The 20,472-nt window shown below is 35.0% G+C and overlaps 1 protein-coding gene across 3 annotated transcripts in view; it reads right to left on the bottom strand.

The window, feature by feature from the left end:
• KCNT2 (potassium sodium-activated channel subfamily T member 2) overlaps window positions 1–20,472 on the bottom strand; it is a 297,725-nt gene that overhangs the window by 22,128 nt on the left and 255,125 nt on the right. For 2 of the 3 annotated variants that reach the window (XM_069459257.1, XM_069459258.1), the window contains 2 exons: window positions 18,906–18,989; window positions 17,873–18,001 (listed from right to left, as the gene is read on the bottom strand). In XM_069459257.1, the coding sequence (XP_069315358.1) occupies window positions 17,873–18,001; window positions 18,906–18,989 (213 nt within the window). Of the gene's footprint in view, window positions 1–10,160; window positions 10,182–17,872; window positions 18,002–18,905; window positions 18,990–20,472 lie in introns of all 3 variants that reach the window. The other variant, XM_069459259.1, reaches the window with a different exon arrangement.

Below are 20,472 nucleotides of genomic sequence, written 5' to 3'. Positions count from 1 at the left end.
ATAAGAAACTGCATGACCTCTGTAAAAAATGAAAATAATAATGCCCATCTTTCTACCCCTTAGAATTATGAAAATTCATATAACAGTAATATATAAAGAAAACATTTGTGTGCGTGTGTGTGTTTTAAAAGGAAGTCCATTATAAATATACTTTCCTGATATCATTTCATCCTCTGGTTGTAGTTCTCTTGTGTTTTGAAAATGCCGTCGTGACCCAGTGGAAACAGTGCGGTGCTGGGACGCACAGTGGTGCCTTCACACGGGGACGCTTTCTTGGACTTCGAGTGATAGAATGGCTTCAGCAAGGATTTTAGCAACAAATAGACCTGGGTTTAAATAATCGTTCCACCACTTACTAGCTTTGTGTTCTTGTATATGTAAATTAAACTCTCCAAGATTATTCCCATTTCCCTATCTGAAAAATGATCATTATATTGTTACTTTGCCTACCAAGTTTTCCTGAGGACACAGAAGAGACAATGCATGAAAAGTGCACACTATGATGTCTGTCCTAGAAAATGTTCCATAAATATTAACTTATACTATGGCTTTTGACCTGGTCTGAAAGGATGGTAAAAGAGAAGGGGAAAAAAAAAGAAAAAATCATGAGGGGTATGTAAAAAATGGAAAATGGGTATAAAAAAGAGAGAGAATCACTCATATTTTTGATACAGTTTTCTCTGTCACTGTCTATATTTCCAAAGAAATCAAGGTACTAAAAACAAGTTCTTGGGGGGCGGGGGGAGGTAAAGATTCCCTGGTTAAAGTTTAGCGAATCTAAAGAAGAGAAAAAGTTTTAAAGTGTAAGTGAATGTTTTTTATTCTGCAGTTTTTCAATGAATTATTCTGTACTGTTTCTATGAATAACTAGAGGACTCTTTCTTTTTTGTATTTTTATTGTCAGAGGCCTAATATAATCATTAACTTGAAAAATCAAAATTTAATACTAATGTCTGTGAGAGTCAACAAAACAGACACTCGCATATTTTATAAGAAATGTGTCTTGGAATGTGCGTATATATACACATATGTGTGTGTGTGTGTGTGTGTGTGTGTGTATAATATATATACAGTTCAGTAGGGAAATGAAACATTCATATAGCTGCTCCCAAAATTTTCATACAGATTTTAAATATTATCATTTTCTAAAAGTTATATTACTTACCAAATTTAATATTACTGAAAAAAGGCTAAAATGTCTCTTCTCCTGAATAACTGAAAATTTAATAAATAAAAAATATTTCTCATGCCTAAAACAGCTTGATTACATTACGGTTTTCAGAAAGATAGAAAGTGTCAGATCACAAAATATATCAAACACTCTTTTCCACACTTACACATCTAAATGACAATTCAACTTTTTCTCAATTTTTTATCAGATAGTTATTGATGTTATAGTTTATTGAACAATCTACAGAACAAAGTAATATTTTAAAATAAATTAATTCACCTAGTAGTTTAAAACTGAGTGTAATGGGGATTCATAACTCCCTTAAGAATTGTTTTATAGGCTTCATAATACTTAAAGTGTGCTACCTGATTTATGATTGAAGACATTAAGTGTTATTGCTAAAGAAGAAAGCAAAAGAAAAATGAAATCACTGAAGATGTGTCAGCTTAACATTTTATACAAGAATTCATATCTAATGTTTTCCATTAAAGAAAAGTTAAATTATAAGACTACTTGAGAGAGCATCTAAATTTAAATATATATGAATCATGGCTGGTGACCTTGAGTCCACTCAAAACTTCTTAGTAACAAAAAAATAATCATCTGCAGAAAGATGTTTCACCAATTTTTACAGGCTAAGTCTAATATGTACATGTAGTCTGTGATCTAAGCAGAGATAGAAAATAGCTAGTTATATTGAATTTTGATGTATTTTCAACTTATTTTCAGAATCACAGAAATAACTAGAGAATCTCACAGTCTGAAAAAATCCTGAATTTGGAATCAAGTAAATAAGCTGTATTTCCATCCACATCAGGAGAATGTTTGATAATCTTGAGCAAATCACGGAGATTTTTGTAAAATAGTGTTAATAATTTTCGGTTTTCATGACATGAAAACACAAAAGTTATGAGAGTCTAGTATCAAACTCTGAAATAAATTCTAAAGCCAAATTCACTAAAAAAAATTCAGGTTCACACAACAACATTTTTAAAGCCAATAATTTGGTGGAATAATGAAAATCATCTTAATCTCTTGACTTCACTTTCCATATCTAAAAATGAGGTATTTCTTCTGTGTGGTCTCCTAGGTATCTTTCAGTTCTGTCTATAATTCTATGAATATAAGATTTACTCATAGTAGGTAGAGCCTCCATTACCTCACCATTCTAATTCTGTAACTTCAAAAGTCAAAATTTATGTTTATGTCCAAGTGAAAAAAAAATTCAAGTTCTCTATTAAGAGATAATGTTAAATAATCCAGAAATTTATACTATTAGTTTTCCACTACTAACAGAGTACCTCTCTCTCTCTTTCCTTCCTCCCCCCATTCTCTCTCCCATATTTACCTACCTACCCCTGTTTATTATCTCTAAAAGAAAATCAAACCATAGTTACTTCTACATTTCTGATTAGTTGCATCTCCTTTTTTGTGATTTGTTCTTTCTAAACTTATATTAATTTGCACATTCACACATCTTTGTGTGATTTGGTTTTTCTGCTCTGTGTGTCTGTGTTTAATTAGATGTCTGCTTTCTATTATGCTTATACTTTGGTCTTTGAGGAATTTGAAAACTAGCTAACTTATTGTCTTGGCAATTTTTTCTCATCCTGATGATGATTTTTTCCCTGAATTTTCAAAACTGTCATTGAGAAACAACTTGTTTAGAGGGGCTTCAATTTCCTAATGCTTTTCCTACTGTTTAAACCCAGAAAAATCTCACTTTTTCTTCCTGCTTTAGGATCTCGCTCACTAATATCACATGGTGGCTGTGTGTGTTAAAACTTTATCGGTGTTAAAAAGAACAAATTGAAAAGAGACTGTGTCATTGGTTTTCTTGTTTGTCTTACTATACTAGGAGTTCTAGTGAAATAACTCATAAATATGTCTTAATAGATGACAGACAGATGACATGTACATTTACTGATTTTTCAACACATAATTAGGAATTTCATTATTCTCTATTAATTCAAGATATGCAAGCATATTCTTCCTGTCACAGATAGTCTGACTTCATTTTTGATGTTTAACTGCTGACAGCTTTCAAACCCCCGTGCTCTTCCCTTTCCTCTGCCCCATAGATGGGCAAACTGGTAAGAGAGCCTGAGTGTTCCCAGCTCCACCCATGTAAGTCCCAGCATAAGTCAAAGAACCCTTAACTCCAGCCCCAACCCTAATCACCATAAACGCCAAGCAAGGTTCTTTTCCTGCTCTTCCAAGTCATTTTTTGCCCTAGCTGGGGCCTGCCACACTCTGCAGAAAGCCTCATCGTGTGAGGTGTATGGTTACAGGCCTGTTCCACGCCCCGTGGCTGACGTGTGGGACCATCAGTTGTAACACCTGCAGCAGAGTCTGGGCTAGGAGGGGTACGTCCTGTCCAGGAGGGGTGTTCCCAGTGACCGGCACAGGGAGCAAGGTATCCAGGCAACGGCCGCCACCACTGGGGGGCTTGCTTCTGGGCTTTGTCCTGCTAACTGGTTGTGGCGCCTTCAGACAAACATGCTGTTTGAGTTGTGTTTCTGCCTACTGGCAAGTTTCTACTTGGAGATGAGCATCTTGCTGCGTCTTCTAAGCTTCTGTTTAGATCTAAACAATTTAAACAGTTGGGAGTTTCAGTAACTGTTATTTAAGGACAGGAGTTTGGGAATGTCCCTGCGTCATTTGTCTCCGCCCAGGCCTCTCTCTTTGTGCCTCATACTGAATCACGTGTGTGTGATCCCGTAAGAAATGTGACCCTTGGTTGACCTCTGTGAGGTCAAGAACTCTGGGAGTCCGTCACCTCATGGATTCACAAATAAAGTAAAGGTCGCACATGTCTTTACAGTTATTAAAACCATAATATGAGTCTCATCAAAACAATCTTTATCCCCTTCAGAATTCGAGAAATCATTGAAAGTGACACACATTTCACTTTTTCAAAATACACAAAACTGTGCTTTTGAACAAGGCATTCAAGAAAACTTTCATCTTCCTACTAACCACGGGCAAAAAGCCTCATCGATCATCACAGTGGCTTATGTAACACATTTGAATTCTATTAAGTCAGACGAGGCACATTTTAGTCCTAAGTCGAACATCAGGGGCAAACTGTAACCGGGTCTGACCCATTTCTGACGTCTGACTGCTTACGGCTTCCAAGCCCACAGCACCTCTTCCGCAGCGGGGCAAGCTGCTGAGAAGGCCTGGCCCTGCCTCCTTCCACACCAGCAGGACGTTCACACTCCTGGGCACAAGAAACTTCGCCCCATGCCGGCCCCTAGCCACAGTCACGGCCACACAGTCGCCAGTCTCTGCTCTCAAACCATTTTTGTACCTACTCGGAAGCCCATTTTGTTCTCCCTGAAAAGTCTCATCAGATCCTCCTGGGGCCTGTGTGACATCGTCAGTTTCAACATCCGAACAAAATTCGGAGCAGGGCACACGCACCGCCTCTGCGGGGGTCAAAATTCTCCTCAGAATTACACCCAGTTCAGATACGCAATCATCAGTTCTCAGAACTAAAACAAACAAAGAAACAGCGTCTCACCCACTTAGTAGCTTGTAATCTATAAAGAAACTCATAAATTTACGTGTAAGAATTAAGGGTAAAATAATCATTAAGTGCCAAAATTGACAGAGGTGGTACAAATAAAATTGGTAAAGATGGAGTTTCCGTGAGTTTGAGAAGATTTGATAGGATGACTCTATGTTGGGAAAAATACCTGTGACTGAGTTCAGTAGATGTATACTGAGCGCTTGTGCAAGGCACACGGGAATTGGATACAATAATAAAAAGATAGATGTGGTTTAGCTGTAAGCCCCTAATTTCAAGTTTTATATCTCAATACTCTCAGTCGGAGAGTAGTAAGTAGAAGAAAAATGAGAAATTAAGATTATGGCTATATATACGTATATATATAAAATATACATACATATCTCTAAAAATTGATTATCATAGAGGCCAAGGAAAAAAGTATTTTCCACAGAATGGCATGGGTGATGGATATTGTCAAGTAGCTATTATTATAGCTTTCTGCCCCCTAATATGTATGCCATAAATAATATCCATTGCTATAGAGACACTGAGGAGGAGAATTAAGAAAATTTATTAAGTTATTTAGGACCATAGCGATGCCTATGGTGGGAGTTCTCAAATATAGGTCATGCGTCTTCTATTCATACAAGTATGTTGCAGAGGTTACTGTGACCTTGAGAAGTGAATTTTCTAAATTACAATTTGAAATATTTAAGGTTTAAGATCCTTCTCTAAAGTATTCATAACTCTTTTGAGTTGTGCTCAGAAATATATTTTAAGTATTTAATGATATTGCCTTAATTTTACCATGTTTCTACATCATATGGCCGTTAACATCATTTTTTGTTGTTTTTCTTATGAAATTAGGTGATTTCCATCTTCTTTCACTATGAAATAATGGAATGATTTTATCTTCTCTAAAGGAATAGCATCTCTTTTCTCCTAAAAATAATGCATGTTTTAAAAATAATATTATCAGCATCTGAATTATTGCTATACATTTGGTAACTACTTTTTTGTGTCTCAAAACATTTCTTTACGTATCTAATAGTTATTTGATATTGACTATAGTGTTTCAAGGCTGTAGCGTCTGACAAATCAGAATCAAATTCTGGCCCAAATCAAAACTGATTTCATTATCATTAACTTTTGATTTAGGAAAAGCAAAAGTGGTTTTCCCTAACCGAAGGATTCATTTGATGTCTACAAATCGCCCAATAGAAGGACATATTTGCTTTCTGCACAAAATGTTTTTTTAAGTATACATGCTTAGGTTTGTATATATTATACATGTTTATATATGTTTCTAAAGAATATGATTATATACCTGAATAGCTTTAGATTCCAAAATTCACTTACAAACAGACAAAATAAACAAATCGAAGAGCACTGAATAAACACACAAATTCAACATGCTCACAAAGGCAGTCAAATGGTTTACATTATTAGAATTATGGTTTTACTGCCATTTCTGTCACTTTAACAGTACAACTATCATTTATTTTGTCTCCAGAATTACAAGAATATGTAGCCTAAAGCAATGCTTTCAATATGAATGCGTGTGTGTACACATGTATGTGCAGACCCCACACACTGTAACGTAGCCCAGGGAGCCAACACTCTCTCATCTCCAGCATATTTCAGGCCAGGAGAACGACCCCAGTGAAGGGATATAGCAGAAAAGGAAGGTCGAGAGAGCCCTCACCACCCTGAACAAGGAGGTCATCAGCAATGGCTGGCCCATGACCACCTTGAGATGGGTGAATTACTATGCCCGATGCCTTACAAACTGTTTGCACTTACCATTCTGTGACAGCAGTTTATGATTAACCTTTATGGCCTGACCACAAGACAATGGTGGTCATGTATGGCTGTTTCCTAACGGGGTTTTTGAACACATAAAAAAGTTGCCATTGCCCCATAAGGGGTCTCCCTCCTGTTTGGGAAAGGGCCTCTACTCTGTTTGTGGAGTAGGATTTGTTGTCTCTCTGTCTCTCCATAAACTTCCTGTTGCTAGTTGGTGTGAGTTCTTTCCACTGCAAAACCAAGAACCCACCTGGAGAGTTCGGGGGCTTTCCTCCCTTCCTTGGAGCACCCCCTGCATCAATCAATCCTATGTATAAAGTTTTCAAAACCTAGTACAGTGATTCTAGTATGAATACAACACCTCCACTACCATGGCCCAAACATTTTCAACACACACACACACACTCACACTCTCAATCTCTTTTCCTTTACAGCATTTGAGAACCAATAGATAAATGAGTCTGGGGAAAGACAATTTCTATGTTCTACTCAATGCCTTAATTAAAGAACAGAAAACAATGATATAAGACCTGGTAAAATATAAATATTTTTATTCTTATGTAAAGAATCTACCTAAAACAGTACTACGGATCCAAATATACCATTGCTAATGGATCACTACTGCCTTATGAAGACCTAGGTGACTTAGGTCAATGTCATAATTTTCTATTCAGTTCTTATCTTGTAGGCTCTACCAGCCATTTGACAAGGAGCGGTGATTAAAGGCTTAATTTACTTCCTTTGGCTATGGAAGGATCCTCTCCATATAGTTGAAGATGTTAAATAGAAGAAAGCCATGACAGTAGTTCCATTAAATCAAACAGACTGGATGCATTAAATAGCCTCTTGCTACCGTGTGCCAGTGAGGCTCTCATTAAGTTAAAATAAGCAAATAATAAAAGTAAGAAATGCTTTTCTGGGGTTGAGAATGAACAAGATTAAAAATCAGTAGAGCTAGAAAATATTAGAAAAAGAATTACAAAATAAGGGAAGAAAAAGATTCAAGAGTAAAATCTTTATGAGAAAGTGAAAGAAAATCACAGATGAGCTCAGACCCCTATTGCATGTGCCACACAGGTGCACGTGTGAGAGCTAGAATGCACTGCAAGTCAGTGGGCGCGTCTACGCTTGATTAATGTTATACGGCATTTACTTACATTACAGAAATCCTTTATACACTTTATTTACAAATTAAGTGTATGGACATGGATATTTTCTGAGGCAGTGTCATCTACTCAGAAACGATGAGCCAATGAAGAACAAACCATGAAGATGCATGTTACTCTGTGTACTTTGCAGTAGAATTACTTGCCATTAGCTCTGAGCTATTAAATATTTACTTCACACATTTTTGCCTTTTTCTAACTTGTGAAGTGATAATAATATGTTCCCTACTTAATCTTCACTCTGTTACATATTAAGGTAGCCCAAGTTCACATCAGCTGCTAGAAGGGGAGGCGAGATTTAAACCCTGATCATCTTGTTCCAAGCCCAGTGCTCATTTGGTCTGGCAAAATAATTGGATAAATGATTTGTACCAGCAACACAACAGGGAGATCAATAAAGAATGGCTAGAGTATAGACTAGCTTAAAATTGAACAAGAAGAAATTTGACTTGAAATAGTAGGCATCAAACACACCTATACAGATTCTTCATCACGTGAGTGAAGAAAAATGATCATTAATCTGGCTACACTCTGCAGGATATTAAAGGGAAGAGAGTTTTGACATACTAAATCCACCGAGAGGTAATTAAATCAAAGAATAGGCATGACGTTTTCATTCCAGCTTTCTGAAAAATCTGTTTACTGATTCATTCCAAGTACCTGGATGGGTGCCTATGGTACCTATTACTCAATAAATATCTGTAATTCTGGAAGATAATAAGACAGAGAGGATCCTGTAGATAAAGATCATGTATTTGTTTTTAATGTTAAGGAATTAGAACAGCTGGGGCTGAAAACACAAATTTACCATCCATCAACACAGAGGTAAATGTTGAAACCACAAGCAGCAATGAGTGTTCTGAGGCAATGTGTATAAACACAGCAAAAAAAAAAAAAAAAAAAAAATATATATATATATACACATATATATATAAACGTAGCCTTTGTAAACCTGTGGTTATGGTTCAAGTCTGAATTCCCATGTTGATTCTCAAACAAAGCATATGGGGCCCTCAAAGCAGATGATGGAAAAGAGAGGGGTGTCCAGAAACTGGTAGAGGCTGCAACAGTGAAACCTAGTGATTAAAAACAGAGTCATCAGGTGTCGGGCAGGTGGGAGGAGGGAGGAGAGGATGGGGATATTCACACCTAATGGGTGTGGTGCGCACCGTCTGGGGATGGACACGCTTGAAGCTCTGACTCGGGTGGGGCAAGGGCAATATATGTAACCTAAACATTTGTACCTCTCTAATATGCTGAAATAAAAAGAAAGCAAACAAACAAACGAAAAAAACCAACAGAGTCTCTGGTGTCACATAGTAATAAATTCTAAACTCAGATCGAATACTGCCTAAGTTTTTAATTTTGGTCAAGTTAACTTGTCTAAGTTTATTCATTTAAAAATTCTGGCTAAAGACCGAATAATATCTGTCTTTCTGGGTCCGGCTTATTTCACTTAGCATGATGTTGTTCAGGTTTCTCCATGTTGTTTCCCTTCCCTAAAATTGTTGAACTCATAGAAAGAGTGGAATGGGGGTTACCAGGGGTCAGGGGATGATAGAAATGTTCATCCAAGATACAAACTTTCAGTTATAAGACGAATAAGCTCTGTAGACCTAATGTACAGCATAGCAACTACAGTTAATAACGTATTAATAGCTGGAAATTTGCTAAGAGAATAGGTCTTAAGTAGTCTCACTACAAGAATATTCCCAAGAATATTCTTATACACCACAGTTAAGTAAAACAGCTTCTGAAATATATCAGTCTGGAATCTATAAGCTTTTATGTCTAATCAGTGCCTGTACTAAGAAGAGCATCAGGATCTTCTGCACAGTAGGTGATGGATTTGTTTAACTAACGTTTTAAAAGCAAAAGAAAACTAGTTTTCAAATAACTTTAAAATCCATAATAACATACTGAAATATCTTTCATTAACTGTAGTTAGTATAAAATTGTGAAAACATAATACACGTTAGCATTTCATCTTTACAATGGCAAATATCAGGAAAGAATGGTCAGCATGTTTTGTTCAATCTTAATATTTTTCCAAAGAATCAATTTGTGCTTTAACTTCAGTTTATATTAGCCCTGAAATTTTGAAAGATGAGCATATGTTCATTATTCAGCACAATTTTGTCTGTACAAAAAACACATTTAAGAAACTAAACAAAATAACTGAGGTTTTAGACTTTTAAATATGTTATGTCCATTAGTTTCTCGATGTTAACTAAAGGTTGTATGCAATTGATATATTGATAGCCTGAAAAAAAGCCCAAATTAGATTAATACATGAACATAATTTGAAGACAAACAGGTAAAATTAATTTTCAATCCTTTTGGGGAAATATAAATATACTAATTTGAAAAGAAAGCTTTTCAGTTTAATTGATTTATTTCATTTGAAATATTGAATTCAATCTTTAATATTCTTTTCCTTCAATAGCTCTGAATTCATATATTACACCATTTGAGGAAAGGGAGACAAACAGAAAATACTTACTTGTGATGCTATTTTTCGAGACTGACACAAGGAGAGGAAAAAAGAAACACAAAATACAGTTTAAACAATGACTAAACAATACATACATGAAACAGTCAGCAACAAGGACAAAATATGACATATACCTACATAACATCTATAATCTAATTATGTGATTATTTATCATAGGGCTTTTGAACAAAATTAGGTAATGAATAAGTCATTATTTTTAAAGTTTACTAAAGATTTATTCTTGTTAGATTGTTTTTTGTTTTGCTAAAATTGTCTTCCTAAGTTTGATAGAATGAAAAAGTGGTGCTAGAAGACGAAAATATAATCGGTAGTAGCTTATAAAGCTACTGTATTCGTAAGAGAATATGTGATATAATTACCGACAATAATCAGTATTACCATCTGTACTATTATTTTTAACTTTAGATCTTATAGGAAGATTTTTTTTTCCTACATGCAAATGTAATTAAATTGACAGAAATATTCTGAGTTTTCACATTGGCTATAGAACCTAAAAATTGATCTGCTCAGTCAATGTATAATAGCTAAGAATTTATGGGTTATAAAAACCATGATTATCTTATTTTTAAATTCTAAAGTATAATAGGCTACTCACTTTTAAATACATAGAAGTAAAATTTTCAGTTATGTTCTTTGACGTAATATAGCTCGTCTCATTATTATTAGTGTTATAGCAGTATTATCTTACTATTATTGCAAATATAAGAAATGCACAACAAACATTTGATTATGGGCCGCCTGAAACTATTCGTCTCAGTAATCCTAACACATAGCACAGTGAAATAAATGTTGTTTGAGAGAATAACAGCAAAGAATAGGCAGCCAGAATTTTAAAACCATTCAATGTTAATCCTTACTAAAATCATTTTATTAATGAGATTTTATAAAAGGTAAATTTTTATTTTAATAATATATTTAAAATGCTCCTTTCCATTTTAACAGTAAAGAGTTAATGAATGGCAGATGGAGCCATCAAGGATTATTTCACTGTGCACATTTTTGAAAGCTATAGGATTTACTGACTGTAAGGGTGACCAAAAATTAGGATAACATTTTCCACAATTTACTGCATACACTACAATAGGTGTTGGTACTCTAATATGCTTTAAATGATCTCTTTCTAGTTTCTAGTAAATATTCACTGGACATAGCATATTTCAAGCAAATGAGATTTTCAGTACAGTGGAAAACGGCAGGCCAGTGCAGGTCAACCCTTTCTTACCTAAAAAAGCACAGGGACAAATATGTTAATTAATGCAGAACTTTTCAGATGTTGGAAAGTTAATACTATAGCATATTTGTATGGTAGATAATACTCCCAGTGGGACCTGGGCAGAATTTTATAATGAAAAACATTAATATTTCTGCGATGAAAGTATAAATATTCAGTTCAAGAGGAGTAAGTGACATTATAAATAATCTCACAACAGCTCTGGTGAAGTTTTGCAACCAAATGAGTCTAGTGAGCGTTTTGGAATTCAGAATTCTGTATAAAGAATTGAGGAAGACAATATCGTTCCCTTTTGTCCACCCCAAGGAACATGAGTCCTTGTCCTTCCTGTATTCTTTCTCTTTTCTGTTTTTGTTTTCATTTGTGTGTGTCAATGCTGCTGTATTGTTTTTTGAACCAGGAGAATTAACGTTTGTAAAAGTCCCCTGACGTAGAAGTATCTATTACAGACAGTGGTAGAAGCTCTCTGGCCTGGTGCCGCGGGACCAGTTGTAAAGGAGCAGACCTATCTCCACCCCACTCTCCACAGACTGATCTTCCAGCCACAGTGCGCAGGGATTCACTCACTGCTGTGTTGGTGTGACTTCTTTCACCAACCTACGGCCCACTGGAAATAAACAAGATAGGATTCCAGGTCCTTTATACATTTTATGGATTTTGATTATGAATATTCCATGTCATTATTTGTCTTTTCAAAGGTGTCTACTGAAGTACTCAGTGCCTCCCCCACCCCCACCCCCACAAGCAAAGTAGTTATGTCAAAGATGTAGCTTACGATAGAAATCTTTTTTCTGAAGCAGAACATGGGAAGATATTAAAGGCAGGCTAGAAAACGATGTGGCATGAAAACCCGCATCTGCCTTTAAAATGTGCTTTTTACAACTACATGAAAAAACAAGGAAGCAAAGCCGTAAGTCTTTCTATTACTTTATCCTTACATAAAATGTTGACATTTAATAAAATTCTTCACAGAACGGAATAGAATTATCACTTAAAAGTATATACTGAAGAAATAATCAATGAATGGGTCTAATATCACTACTTTATGCCCGTAAGTCTATTAGTTGGAACGCATAGTTAAAACAGAAAATATCAGTTTGTTTTGAAAAACAGCAGCTTCCATCATAACCTCTCTTATTTGCCACTCATAGGACCCGTCTACTTTTGTGTTTTTTAGCTGTTTATGTTGGTCTTTACCTTTCTGATTCTATATAAGATGCTTGATTGTAATTTCCTAATTTTTTCAATTTCTTCTTGTATCTATTGACCTTGTACTCTGGAAGAGGAGGAATTTACAATCATTTCCCTATATTCCACTACCTTTGCCATCTCCCATCATCTCAAAGTAGCTCAATATAATTTGGGATGGGTCAAAATTGAGTACATATTACGACTAAGTACAATTTACAAATGAGATATACAAGATATGTGGTTGGTATTCATTTACCGCACACATTCTTTATCATTGATGGTAGTGTTATATTCCTAAAATTAATAATTGTTTTATTTTATTAATTATTCAGATATATACAATAACTCATTCAGAACTCTTTGGCAATTGTCTAATTTTTTTTAAAGATATGCAGATGCATCAGGTAATCCACAGATTTCATCTTTAGTAAGAAATTTCTCTGAAGCCTCCTGACCTTCTGCTCCGGGGCTCCCCTTATGCCTGGTGATCCTTTCACCATCATTCTAGGAATTATCTCGACTGCACTCTTGTCACCTCATTTCCATAAAATGTCTGGTGTCTTACGTATCACGGTTCCTTCCTCATTTTACTCATTCGTTTTGGTGGGAGTAGGCTCTTTAGAAAGCAGGGGAGGATGTTTTGGAGAGTATGCATATCTGAAATATTATTTATTCTACTCTTACACAAGCTGGATAGCTTTGGCTGGGTAAACAATTCTAATTGAAACTAATATTCCTTTAGAATCTTGAGAGCATTGTTCCATTGTGTTCTGGCTTACGGTGTTGCTGTTAAGAAATCCCAAATGATATTTTGAATGGGACTATCCCACAGTCTCCTGCCTAATCTCCCTAAAGGCTTTTAGGATCTTCTTCTGTCCTTCAGTGTTCCAAAATTTATGATGCCATACCTTGATATGACTTTATTTTAATTTATTGTTGTACGCACTTGGTGACCCTTCCTATTTGGAAACCAACATTCTTCTACTCTGGAATTATTCTAGAATTATTGCACTAATATTTCCTCAATTCTACTGCAATTCCTCTATCTTAAAATCTTAAGATTCAGATCTTAGATCTCCTAGATTAGTTCCCTAGTTTTATCTTTTCTTTACTATTTTCATCTTTTGAATCCTTGCTTTAATGTATCAGCAATTTTGTGAACTTTATGTCATAAACTTTTTCACTTCTGTTATTCTATTTTTAATTCCCAAGTTCTTTTTATTATCTAAATATTCTTTTCAATTATATTTTATTATTCATCTTTCATTCTTGTAATGTATATTTCTAATAATATTAATGACGGTTTTTTTAACATATAATTTTACTGATACATACATCATGTAATTCACTCACTCAAGTATTAAATTCAAAGTTATTTCAGTTAATTTACCAAGTTGTGTAAAGCATCTTGACAAACCAGTTTGAGATCATTTCCATCACCCCAGTGAGTTCCATCACATCCTTCAGCTGCTCATCTCCACTCTCCTGACTCTCCCTGCTTTAGGCCATCCCTAATCTCCTTTCTGTCTCTCTACATTGGCCGTTTATGGCATTTCACGAAAACGGAATCATTCAGTATGTTGTCTCTTGTGTCTGTCCTCTTTCATTTAACCTGTTGTTGAGGTTCATCCAAGTTGCAGCACATATAAGTAGTTTGTTTCTGTTACTAAATAATATTTCCTTGTGGGGATATATCACAATTTATCTATCTGTTCACCAGTTAAAGGACTTCAGATTGTTTCCAATTTTTAGCAATTATCAGTAATGCTGCTAAGAACATTTGTGTCCAAATCTTTGTGTGACTATAAATTCATTTCTCTTGGATAAATACCTACGAGTGGAAGTTTTTATTTTATGTTTTTAAATTTTATTCTCCCTCAACAGGCTGTCTCTTCTATAAGTTTCTCTTTTTCTTCCTGTGTGTTTATTTTGGTATCTGTATTTCATATTAGAAGCTTTCCTGACATAGCAGGGAATTTTTAATTGTCTTCTCCTATTAAAGAATAAGAGAATAATAAATTTATTGAAAGCTCTGAGTGAGTTACTTTTCGTTGTTGAGTTTCATGGTGTTCTGGCTGGATTATTGAACTAGACAATGTCCCATGTCTATATTTTTAGGCCCTTCCACTTGTCTTGACCAAATTCTCTAAGGAAGACCCTTCCAATTTGCTGTAGAAAGGTAAATCACACAGAATGTAACTTTTTACTTAGCACTGAAAACTCAGTGTGGTTCTCCTGGCCCTCACCTCTGTCCAAAGTCCCCCCGTCCACACACCAGCTCCATAGAATAAACCTTCAATATTTGGAATTGTGGGGTGAAAGACAATAGCACAATTTTGCAGCCATCAGACAGAATAAGGATCTGAGAGCTATGTAAGCAAAAGTACAAGACTCTCCACTTCTAATTATTGGATAAAGTTTTTACCTCCTGAAATCTGGTTTCTTCCTTGAATTCAAGTAAGAGAAAACTGGCATTTTGAGCAATGATGAGTTATTTGACTTTCAAAACTTTATTTTTTTGAACCATCTAATATTTGAGAGTGATGGTGAAATGTCTAAGACATCTTTCATTTCATTAGATCCACTAAGCTCTTATTCTGTGTTTTTATATAATCAGAAAAAAATAATATTTCCTTCTTTACACAAAACTCAATATATTTTCTGGGTTAAGATTTAATTGATGACCCCCTCTGTTTTTTGGTTTTTATTAAATAGAAGATTAACATAAGGGATATCTACTTTAGTAGTACTTTTGCATCTTGCAAAACTGTAACTGAAGGGAGATACTATTCATCATCTTATCTAAAATCTCTAAGTTAAAGCAGTACAGAATATACTCATCCTTTTAACGAGTGATCAGGAAAAATAAATCTTTTGTGAAATGAACTTTATCCTTTCATGTTTCAGACTATAATTACTATAGAAATCAACACAGTTCTATTTTTGCCTTATTTGCCACGAAAATAAAGGTAGAAGTTGGGCTCAACTGTAGCACTCAGCATATGTTAGAAGTTGATGAATTTCTCTGTCTCTATTAATATATTTTGCTGCAAAAAAATGCTTGATTGTCCTATATGTATCTTTAATTATTTTTACCTCAATTCTTTCTACAATAGGCAGGATATAAAATTTAAATAAATAGATATGTGCCCAAAGATGAATTGAATTCAACATAGGAAAACAGGAGGTATTATCTTTATGTAACCCGGTTTCTTTTTATCTTCCCTATGATATGTGTTTTTTATACAAGCTAGAGGTTTGGGGATTCAAAAGCATTTTACCGAGATGATCTTTACTTGTGATGGACCGGGCTGACCAAAATGTAGTTAAATACCCTCTGATGACGATACAAATACTCAGTTATCCTTTTCCTGCCTACAATGAAACCAGCACAAACAGTCTTTCCATGACATAAAATGACCAACATGGATGTGGACCTGACTAAGGGCGAAGTTACTGTGTTGAAATTCACAAGCTTGTATCTGCGACAAGCATGTGATGATACTACACTGTATGAAAATCTTCTGTGTACTTACCACTGTCAAAAAAAAAAAAAAAAAAAAAAAGAAAGGTTTGTATAGACTGAATGTTTCTTCCCGCCCCCACCCCTCAGCCAGAATTCCTGTGTGGAAACCTAATCCCCAGTGTGACGGTATTTGCAAGTGGGGGCTTTTGAAAGGTGATTAGGTCACGAGGGCTCCTTATAAAGGAGGCCTCAGAGAGACCCCTTGCCCTTCACACCACGTGAGGACACGGCGAGGAAACGGCCGTCTGAGAAGCAGGGAGCAAGCCCGCACCAATACCTGAGCCTGGTGCCTTAATCTTCGACTTTCCAGCCTCCAGAACTGTGGGAATTAAATCGATGTTGCTTATAACGCACCCCCTCTGTGGCATTTTGTTACAGCAGCCCAAGCAGACTATGATAAGGCCTGATTGCTCAGGTGTGAAAACACTTGGTCTTCTCTTAACCTGCCACCAAATAATAATTTTTAAATCCAGTATTCGTAAAATTTTAGGCATATGTGCATAAACCGTCTTACATATTTAGCTATCTGGTATGTTTCTCCATGTAGGCATTCCTGACTTTCTCTGATTTGGTCTCACTTTTTGTGGTGTGAACCACAGGGACCACAGCCAAAGAAAAACTTGATTTCAGCAGGAGAGATGACAACAAAGCTTCATTCAACACCCATGAAACTACAGTAAAACCATCAAAAAACATCTCAGATAAACTGAACTATTCTCTGCTGGCCACTTACATAAGTGTCAAATTATAAATTTTGACAACACAAAACTAAAAATCTACTCCATTACTCTTATGCTTTTTATAGAGCTCTGATTTTCTATGCATGGATTTGTTGATTTAATCACCAAGTGGTTCAATGATAATATAGACTACTGAAACACGTATGAGAGATCCAAGCCTCATAGTTGAAGTAATTTTGCAGAAGACCAAAAAAAGAAATGGCTAACAAAAATTTCCTTAAAATTTATAACTGGAGTGTCTGAAGAAGAAAAGTATTTCAAGAATATAAGTGATAATTTATATTAAATAAGTTTACAGATATTGATAGGATAGTGCATTTAACCAAAATCTTTATTTAATAAGAGATTCTGACTTAAAAGATAATGTTTTGCTAAGGACATAAAAACTACTTAGAACCACATGAAATGACCAAATCGAAATGTGAGTATGTTTCCAGCTGCATGCAGTCATCAGAAATTATCCCTCCATGTTAATTAATGGGCACTAGTTTGCTGTTACATTTACTGAGATTTCCTCTGGGAAGGTCTGGCACGACTGCTAGAGATTTCTTTGGTCTAGAGATTGAGAAATACGAATTTCAACAATTACTAGGTTCTCTTTGTCTTGCTTCCTTCCAAATGCTAATATATACAGGTGATGAATATATTAGAAATCTAGGTTGCTTGCCCTGAGGACTTTTCTTATGTGTCAGAATCTCAAGGTTATTTAAAATTAATTTGCTTCCTGACAATCTTCGAGAAATGGATAATCCTAGATCTACAAAAGGCATCCAGAGTCCAATGTCCATAAACTACAATAGCTCCTTAGCCAAGAATATTTTGTGAAATAACGACATAGTTTTCTAAAACAAATAGTTGACAAGATTTTTGTTTCTGAGATTCAACACTATGTATTCAGATAGCATTCTTTTTTAGTTTCTATGACATTTTTTAGAAATCAATTTCCAAATTTATGAATGATCATATTCAACATATTAAACATCAAAACAGGAATAGTTTGAGATTTCCAAACCTCAGATGTAGTAAGTTTCTGAGATTCAGTCCTGTAGATTCCGATGGGAACATCTCCAGTAGAAGAACACAACTTCTGATAAAGTCTGGCGTAAGTTCTGATCCATAAGTCATCCTCAGTGATTTTCATCTATAATTCATAGGAATTATTTACATATTAGATGTTTAAGAATTAAAAACCCAGTGGTTATTTTTTACTTCTTAAAGGCAGAATTTATTAATATTTTGAAATCTCAAAGTAATATTTCATAAATGTTTATCTGTATATTAAATATATTTAGAGTACTCCACCTTAGCTTACCCTGGGAGGTTCACCCAAACTTGAGAAATCTACGTATTCAGTTTGGGGGAGTACAATATCATATTAGTTCAATATCAGTAGGCAATAGAGCACTGGTAATTGGCTTGGAGATGTAAACCACATGGAGACTTTTTTGAATGTTGCAATAACCGGAGTCTGCTCATGCTATAAAATATAAAATGCAAAAGATACTCCAGTACAAAAAAGCCTTATTAAACGCAATGTTCTACTAACATCCATATTGACAAAGACGTGTGTTAGAAAAAGCACAGGGCCAACAGACAAGAAACATGAATTCTAGTACCTCTTTAATACTTGTAAATCTGAACTGTTGTTAGTTAAGTCACTTCATTGAATATAGTTGGACATAGTTATACTCATCTATAAAACAAAGGGGTTAAACTGCATGATCACTGTTTTCCCAGACAGTAGGGTACCCTATGTCTGAACCTGTCAGTCTCAAATTGTCAGTTAGGGAAACAAACAAACAAATAAACAAAAAACCAAAACCTTGTTCTGAATTTTATATGGAATGGCTATTTTTATGATTATTATAATTAAAAATAACATATTTCCCTGAAAATTTTTAAGGAATTTAAAAAACTTGATGCAACTCTTTGGACATACATTAGAAAACAATAATATAGGACATAGAAGAGTTAGCCAAAAGACCTGGTAGATGAATTTCAAAACCTTCTATCAGAGCAATCTTCTATTCCAGAGATTAACTTACAGAACAAAGAAACCCTGATCCTGGTGTAGTGTCCAGTCCCAACAGAAGTCTGGTGATTGAAATCATATAATCCTTCACAAATGACTGCAATATAAACAAAATATGTATTTATTATGTGTATGAGATGTAGAGAACAGCTAACCACTTCTAAAAGATTACTTCTTGTAACACATCATTAAGCCTCCATACAAAAAAATAATAAAAGTTTATCTTCTCAGTGTCCTAAATAAACACATACAGTTAAGCTGTTCATCAAGAATTATAGGAAATAATTATCTAGAAATATCTTGCTATGCTTACATTTTATGTGTGCTATTAGGCATATAAAAACATTTTTAGATTTTTTTAATAACAAAAAATTACAAACAAAATGGTAATATTATAAAAACTAGAAAGAATTGAAATCAATTTGTAATGAAAAATTTCAGTCTGTTTTTTAGGACTAAGCTCTATGGTAGTAAACTCCATTTATCATTCACTATTGCATATATTCTCTTTCCACACCATTCCATGCTAAAATGGAGCATTTTCTTAAACATGTGAATCACTGCATTTCCCCGGGGTAACAGTGCATCTCTTACGTTGGAAAGTTTCAAAGCCAAAACAGTCTTTACAGACACATAGACCATCTTCCTAGTAAAAAGTTACAGAAAGGGTGACTGAAAATCATTCCCAATATTCCAAAAACCATGAGCAACCTATGAAAAGTCCCACTGAAGAGAAATTATTCTCTAGAGTTTACTAATTCTGACATCCTCTAGTTAAATGCTTTTCAAAAGAGTCACAAAATAGAGTTATGGGTTATGGCCAGCAAATTTTTAAATGAAATAGGAAATCTTTCAATAAGATAGAAAATAATATAGCAGATTATAAGCAGAAAGGGAAAGCGTTGAATTTTGAGTTTTTTGTTTCAGTTAAACACACACGTATGTATTGGATGGAGATGCAAAATGTAGTATTTACTCTGTTACATTTAAGACTTTAAAAACTATAGTTCTAGTTTATACTTTCTTCAGAAGCTTCAGAAAACACCAAATTTCCTTTTTCTATTGAGAACATAAAACATGAGGCAAAAATGAAGTGAAAGAAAAAAATATCGCTTTCCACTTCTACAAAATAGGTTTCCTTCTATTTAACTCATACATTAGACTTCTTTATATGATTTTATTTAGACATGGGATAGGGTGACTAAAAAATATCACTGGTGCATAATAGTGCCCAAGCATTTGGTTTCTATTGATATAAAATCTTCAGTTTCAACACTGCTCTACAAACAAGCCCGCCCTTGCACTCTAATCTCTGTAAGAGATGGGAAGCCTGCACGCGCGCACACACACATGTGTGTATGTGTGTGTGTGTGTGTGTGTCTGTGTGTGTGTGTGTCTCTGTGTGGTAATGGTGTCTGAAGTGCAAGCCCTGACTCCCTGAGGACCCAGATGACTCTGTGTCTGGAAACTTTAGGGCAAACAGGAGTCTTTTTTCTCCTGTGCCTCGCTGGCTCAGGCACCCATCTGACACAGCGGACGGCTCCTGACGTCGCTGGAGGCCTACTCCTGGGCAAAATTAG

The sequence above is a fragment of the Eulemur rufifrons genome, chromosome 27 (assembly GCF_041146395.1).
Source record: "Eulemur rufifrons isolate Redbay chromosome 27, OSU_ERuf_1, whole genome shotgun sequence".
Lineage (NCBI taxonomy): Eukaryota > Metazoa > Chordata > Mammalia > Primates > Lemuridae > Eulemur > Eulemur rufifrons.
The sequence above is the reverse complement of the archived record's forward strand: the minus strand, read 5'-3'. Positions and strand labels throughout refer to the sequence as shown.